At 59.8% G+C, this 6,714-nt stretch overlaps 2 protein-coding genes across 2 annotated transcripts; one reads left to right on the plus strand and one right to left on the minus strand.

The window, feature by feature from the left end:
- Positions 1-1,124: 1,124 nt before the first annotated feature.
- HRG_03908 (fungal zn(2)-Cys(6) binuclear cluster domain-containing protein) lies at positions 1,125-4,072 on the plus strand (the record flags this gene model as incomplete). The annotated part of the gene is made up of 8 exons (XM_044862379.1): positions 1,125-1,274; positions 1,403-1,505; positions 1,568-1,916; positions 1,970-2,087; positions 2,141-2,694; positions 2,756-3,383; positions 3,449-3,576; positions 3,637-4,072. 8 exons carry the CDS (start codon positions 1,125-1,127, stop codon positions 4,070-4,072), a joined length of 2,466 nt encoding a protein of 821 aa, XP_044723405.1.
- Positions 4,073-5,839: 1,767 nt separating this feature from the next.
- Positions 5,840-6,463, minus strand: HRG_03909 (uncharacterized protein; the record flags this gene model as incomplete). The annotated part of the gene is made up of 1 exon (XM_044862380.1): positions 5,840-6,463. The coding sequence occupies one exon, from the start codon at positions 6,461-6,463 to the stop codon at positions 5,840-5,842; it is 624 nt and encodes a 207-aa protein (XP_044723406.1).
- Positions 6,464-6,714: the final 251 nt, after the last annotated feature.

A 6,714-nucleotide genomic window follows, 5' to 3' on the forward strand; every position in this document is an offset into this window, starting at 1 on the left:
CCCACAGTAATCGATGCAACGGAAGCTGGCCCGGGCGACACCCGGACAGGCACCATGTAATTTACTGTAGGTACTACTGTCACTAGCAGAGAGCCGAGGCGCAATTTTACGACAGCTCCCGCCACTGTACGGATACAGTACTGAACAGGCATGCCAGTCCGCCCTGTCTCGATTTTCCTTGCCACGCCTTCACGTAAGCGGTAACCTCTCACTCATGCGGACCTGTGCCCGCGGCGAAAAAGCAAACACAGAGCACGTCAGAAAAGCCGACACCCTTCCCCCCGGCAAAGCAAAGCTGGCCTTTTGTTACAGTACTTGCATGCTATTAGCAAACCACACCAGTTGCAAGACACCTGCCCACCCCCGCCCCCCAGCCTGGCGAGGAGCTAGCCCGGATAGAGGCATACTTTTGCCGGCATACAGGGCTCGTCGTCGATGGCTACTGCGGCGATAATCCCGAACACCGACCGCGGCGGATGCAGCCTAAGACAACAGACCGTCACTAAGTTATGCCCGTGGTGAAGCAAGCCTGAGGCGCGCTCACCTCAGCTACCTAGAGCCTTGTGGAGAGTAACAAAGTAGCCGCGGGTACCTACCAGACTGCGAGGATCCGGCTGCCCATGGGCCCTTGTACCGCACTCTCCCGGCCAGGTACCCTCGACCTCCCCTCGGGCTGCTGCCACAGCACAGCTCTTCCCCTTCAGCCCCCCATACCCCCCTCCCCCTCCTTCTCCTCCTCCAGCTTCCCTCCATGCCCTTCCCCACTCCCGCAGACTCGGCACCGTCGGGCGACAGCCGGCCACCACACAGCCAGTGAGATTCCACGGCAGCCTCGCCCTCTCTCTTCTCTCGCTCTTTTTTGTCGCGCTTTTTGTCGCCCGCTGCCGACCACACACAACCCCCCCCCTCTCCTCTGCCTGTCCTTTGTCCCTTTCGTCCTCTTCTTCTCCATTCTTGCCGTCCACTCTTCTGCCGCGCCGATCCCCGTTCGGAACCTCGCTTCGGCATCCAAGATTCGCCCGACTCGTCGCGTCCCCGCCCGCCCCAGGGCTCGCCTGCTCTCTTCCCCATGCCTCTCCTCGCCTCTGCCCTCGCCGCTGCCCTCGCCTCTGCCCTGCCCATACATGGAGTCGCCGGCTGTCCACGACGCTGACGGGCCCGCGGCTCTTGCGGCCAATTCTCCCGATGCCGCCGCTCCGTCCCCCCCTCCCACAAAACGGCGCCGCACTGCCCCCGTCCTGGCCGACTGTTGCCGTACCTGCCGATTGCGCAAGGTGAGTCGCGTCTCTACGCCACTGAGCTTCCTCCTCCACTGCGCCATCCTCTTCGCCCCCCTCTTTTTTCTCCTCCGAGAGGTACCTTGCTATGAGCTGCTAACCCCGTATTCGACGCTCAAACCCAGGTCAAATGCTCGGGCAACCCCGGCAATGGTCCGTGTTCCAATTGTGCCAGGCTCGAGCTCGGTTGCAACTTTGCCAGCGTCAACCATGTTGAAGAAACCACAGGTGAGACCCCCCCGCTCCCGTGGCCGCCAGGTTGCGCAAGCTGACCCTTGTGCCCCAAAAAGTATCGCGCACGACGCCCTCGCACAGCCACACCGAGGCCGGCACCCTGAGGAAGAGGGCCCAGAGAGCATGCAGCCAGTGCCATTCTCACAAGACCAAGTGCTCCGGCGACTTGCCCCGATGCAAGAGATGCGAGGCCGCCAATCTCCCCTGCGAGTACACGCCCGCCAAGCGCAGGTTCACCAATGTCCGTTTCCAGGGCTCCAACAAGTCCGTCGACACTCAGCCTCCCGCCCCGGGGTCTGCTGCCCAGTCAGACGGCATCATCAGCCCGACCCTCAGCAGCAGCAGCGGCGGCGGCGGCCCCGGCTCCGTCACCCTCTTTACCGAGGCATCCAATCTCAATGCCGAGTACGTCTGTTCTCCTCCAAGACAGCCGCCATCAGCTTGACTGACTTGGCCAGGGACATTCTGGCTCGCAAGCATCTCATCTTGCGGCACATGGATGCCTATATGGACAACGTGTATTGGCTGCCATCTCAAGGCTTCGTTCATCCCGACTCCACCTACCGGGAAATTCATGTCGGACACCCTCGTCTTCTTTTGCTCTGCTCAGTGATTGACTCGTGACGCAGGAAGGGACTCTCGATCCCGTTCACGCTGCCGGCATCTGCGCCGTCGCCAGCTCGTTCGTCAATCCAACCGAGACGGGGCGCGAGTTTGCTCAAAGATGCAGTACTCAGATCGAGCTATACCTCTTCCAGAACGTCTACAAGTTCTCCGACGACCTTCTCATCCTCTTTGCCTTGAACATCACCTTCAACGTCCTCCAAGGCTCCTTTGCCAAAGTCTGGCAATGCTTTGGTATCGCCTCGAGGCTGATGCTAGGCCTTCGCATCAACTGGCACGTCCTCCCCCGCGGCCGCTCTTTCATCCAACAAGAATCCCTCCGCCGCATTGGCTGGCACTTCTTCCACATGGACCGTATGCTGGCCGGGGGCTACGACGAGTACATTTGCTGTCGAGCGGAAAACATGAGGATACCCCTGCCCTGCGACGAGGCCGCCTATCGCGAGAACCGGCCCGTGGTGGCGGAAAGACTGTACGATAAGCCGGGCAAGCCGCCCAGCTCCATCAACTTGCACGCCTTTCAAATACGCCTTATCGATATCAGGCATCGTATTCAAGTGTGAGTCCGGCCCACTAGCCTTTGCTCAGCAAGTCCTCGCGCAGACTGACAGGGAAAGCAGCATCACAAAGCGACTGTGCTCGGCTTCGGGCACAAACCTGCAACACGTGGATGCGTCCAAAATCATGGCCGATATCAACGGGCTGCAGAACGAGCTCACTCGGTTCCACTCGTCCCTCCCGTCCGAAGTTCGCCTTTGCGACCAGAGCATCTCGCGCTTCATGGCATCGCCCGAACGCCCCGGTTACGTCTTCCTCCACTGTCACCTCGCCGGCTGCCACATCGACTTGTACCGGTTTTTCCTGCCGGGCCAGAAAGAGAAGATCCCCCTCGAAATCCTCCGGAAACTGCCTCGCGAGTTTCTGGCCCGGTCGCAGAAGCAAGCAGTGGCCCACTCCATGTCGTTTGCGCGCTTTTGCGACGCCATCCAGAACGAGGTGGCCCAGATGAGGGACACGGGCAAGCAGGAGCTGGCGGCGGATTACTCGACCATTCAGGTGGGCACGGCCTGCGTTCGGGTTCTGTTGGTCGCCATCCAGCACCAGCTCTTCCGTGACATCAGCCAGGAGACGACGGCGCCGCTGTGGCGGCTGGGCAAAATTGACGAGGCCCATTTGCGTTTCCTCATCAAGTCGGTACAGCGCGTCACCGAGCCCTGGTGCGGTTTGCTGAACATGGCGCAACAAGCGGTAAGCTCTTGACATGTTTCTGCCGTCTTACTGAAGCTGGGCTTTAGCTAACTCATACGTTTTAGTACGATCATAATAAAACCTTGGTGGAGGAGTTTGACAAGAGTAAGAGGGTCGCAGACCAGAGATGCGCGGATAGAGCGTTCCGACCGAGGACGGATGGCGACAACCGCCTCCCCGGAACCGACTCGCTGTTGGAGAGTATTGCAACGGGCACTATGGAGGACCCAATGAGGAACCTCACCATCGACAGCTCGGGCGCGGATCGATGGTTTCACACGCCGCAGATGCCGACCGGCCCGGCGCTCCAGTATCCGACCTCGCCAGCCAGCAGCTTTGGTATCGAGCCGGGGACCCCTGGAATCCCCCTCCTGCTTGCGCAAGCCAGAACGGCCTCCATGGACCCCTCGGAAATGGCAGCTATGTACGACTCGGACAATACGATAATGGGCCTGACCGACTTGACTGGCGCGCTGCCAGATGGCAACCCGCTGATGACGCCCAACGACGTGCCGTTGATGCAGATAAACGGCAGCATAGATCCCGCCATGTATCAGCAGGCACCGCCGGGACCGAGCCCGGGCTTCGCGCTGGCTCAGCAAGGCATATTCATGGACGGGTACACAGGCCAATTCGCCAACGGGCATCGCGAGCCAAACAGCTTCGGCCAGCAAACGGGCTATGGGTGAAGCAAGAGGCTGGATGCTTACTCCTGTGCATATCAACGAGGCCAGTCGGGGTCCTCTTGCACCGTTGGGCCCCCCGCCCGTTTGCCAAGTCCAAGGAGGCGGGTGACAACCTTGCGGAGAGAGCAGGGCCGGCATCTCTTGAAGCCAGCCAGCTGCCGCCGGCGAGATTCGCGTTGGCTCCATATGGGATGGGTTGCGGGAGCCGGTGCACCGCGGTGGAGACCAGTCGCCATCCAGTGCCCAGGCGAGAGACGTCGAATACTGGAGGGTGGCCCGATATGGGTCGGCGGCCTGATTTTGCACCCGTGCCGATAAGCCCGGGACGCCGTCCGAGACAGCATTACGACGGCGTTTGGCACTGAACATCCACGAGGACCGACGACGATGACATTTCGGGGGGTATTCCCTTCGAGGGAAAATACACGGGCGTTGAGAGATAGAGCATGGCATCAACGAAGCCGGTTATGGGCGTGGGCGGGACTGCATGCGATTGCACGTACGCTTTTGCATTTCCACCGCATGGAGCACGGGAGAAGAGAAAGGCTTCCTTGATAAGCACGCACGCCTGGGCTGTATGTACTGTATAATGTGACTTGTGTAATGACGAGGGTTGTGCCTCGCGTATATATTTCGATGCCCTTGTTCTTGGGGCCGTGCCAGCGTGTGTGTGAATGTGCGTTCATGATTGTATACAAGCCGGACGGTGAGAAACAAGTCCCGGTCGCCCTGAACAACCACCGACTACAGAAAGAGAGCCATTGGGGCTGCAGCACGTTCCTTCACTAGCCAGCCTGGGCCAGCCAGCGTCTCCCCTCGCCCGCGCACGCCCCAAAACCCTCCTTCCACCGGCAGACGCGCGCAGGGCCAAGCAAGGCTCGAGTAGCTTCTCGCCTCGCCAAAGCATGGCAAGGGAAACGGGTGACGCGCGTGGTATGCGGCTGCTCTGCCACGAGACGACAGGGATGCAGCAGGCCAGTGGGCACAATTAATAGATGAATGAATGTACTGTACAACAAAAGAGGTTGGTCGCAGGCGGCGGACACTGGAATGTAGGCGCCAGCCCCCCTGGCAACGTCGTACGACCCCGACTGTGCTGTGGCGCCGAAAGAGGACACAACAAGCCACGGCGGAGACATGAGGGATAGACCGAGGGGTCGAGCAATGGTATCCTTGATATTATTATACAGTATGGAATATACAACTATTGCCACAAGGCTCCCCGGGGGGCCGCCTCCTCTGGTGGTATCGGGTCGAGAGAGCGACATCGAGGTTCCCCATTTTTTGCAACCGCGGGGCTGCTATGTACTTGAGCGAGCCTGACTGGTGCCTCTGATTCTTTCACCTCGGCGGGGACGAGTCATTTCGCTTGGGTGGCTCCGAAGCGAGAACGAGTTGCGTTACGTCATGTCGGTGCCACACATCAAGGGCTGAGAGAAAATCACATGGCCGTGGCAGCGCGGGTGGCGCGACAATGGCATATCGGGTACACATGTGATGTGTGTTGTCGAGTTGTTCGTCAAGGTCAAAGAGACATAGAGAAATAAAAAGGCTCGAGGAGCCCAAATCCCACTCGAGAAATGCGAGGACTTTCCAGTTGAGAAGCGAGGTGAGAATCGTTAGCCGGTTAACCGTCCTGGACAGTGGCATATCTCTGAGGAGATCGGTGTTACACAAAGGTGCCGCTGTCGGTGGCGTATCGGCAGGCCTGCGTGGTAAGTCGAGGCTCGAGAAAATGGTAAGGAGTGTCTGAAGGCCAAAAGGCATCGGTTATTGGAATACTGTGCGGTCCTTTTCTTTCAAGCCCCCAATCTGGTCCATGTCGATGGACTGAAACTCGCCCTTGGCCTCCTTTTCGTACGCCGGCAACTGCTCTTCATCACGCATGGGCTCCAGTCCGACGGTGGCATTGTCTCCGACGCGGACGACGAGGACGCGGCCATTCTGAGCACGGCCATGGCCGTCGTGCTCGTCGGGGAAGGTTATGTGGATCTCGGGCACGTTGTCCGGCGAGTGGGGCGGCGAGTTGGGGTTCTGTAACATGGGCTGGCCGTCGCGGCCGATGATGAGGATGCTGGACCGGCCGTCGTGAGCAGTCTCGATGGTAAGGCCGCGGGGGTTAGTCTGCTTGACCTCGTTGTAAGTCGGCAGACCTTGGTTTTGCTGGCGCCTCAGGCGACGACGGCGAAAGAGAACGAGGAGGGAGACGAGGATCAGGGCGAGGAAGACGAGGCCGAGGACGGTGAGCATGAGGTTGATCATGTGTTCGGAGCCATCGTTGCTGTCGGCAGGCTTGTCGGCTTGACGGCGCCTCAGATCTGCAAAGGAAGGGGCGGCGAAACGGGAGAGGACTGTGGGCCTCCGGGGCTCGTCCGTAGGACCCAAGGCGGGCATCTCGGCGGTGCGAGAGAAGAGGAGGTGGTTATTGGTCAAGGGGCTCCAAGCCGCGACGCCGTTTGAAATCGGTTGGAGGGCACGCTCGGTTGCAGGACGATCACAGGGCGGCGCGAGTAATAAATGAAGGGAAGGTCTGCGAACGGTAGTCGAGGCGTTAGCATGAGGCGCAATAAGCTGGGTCTTGCAGTGGATAGCATTTCATTCTTGGAGTGGAATATGGCAAAGTCCATTCCGCGAGGGGGCGGGTG

This window comes from Hirsutella rhossiliensis (assembly GCF_020360975.1).
Source record: "Hirsutella rhossiliensis strain HR02 chromosome Unknown scaffold00003, whole genome shotgun sequence".
Lineage (NCBI taxonomy): Eukaryota > Fungi > Ascomycota > Sordariomycetes > Hypocreales > Ophiocordycipitaceae > Hirsutella > Hirsutella rhossiliensis.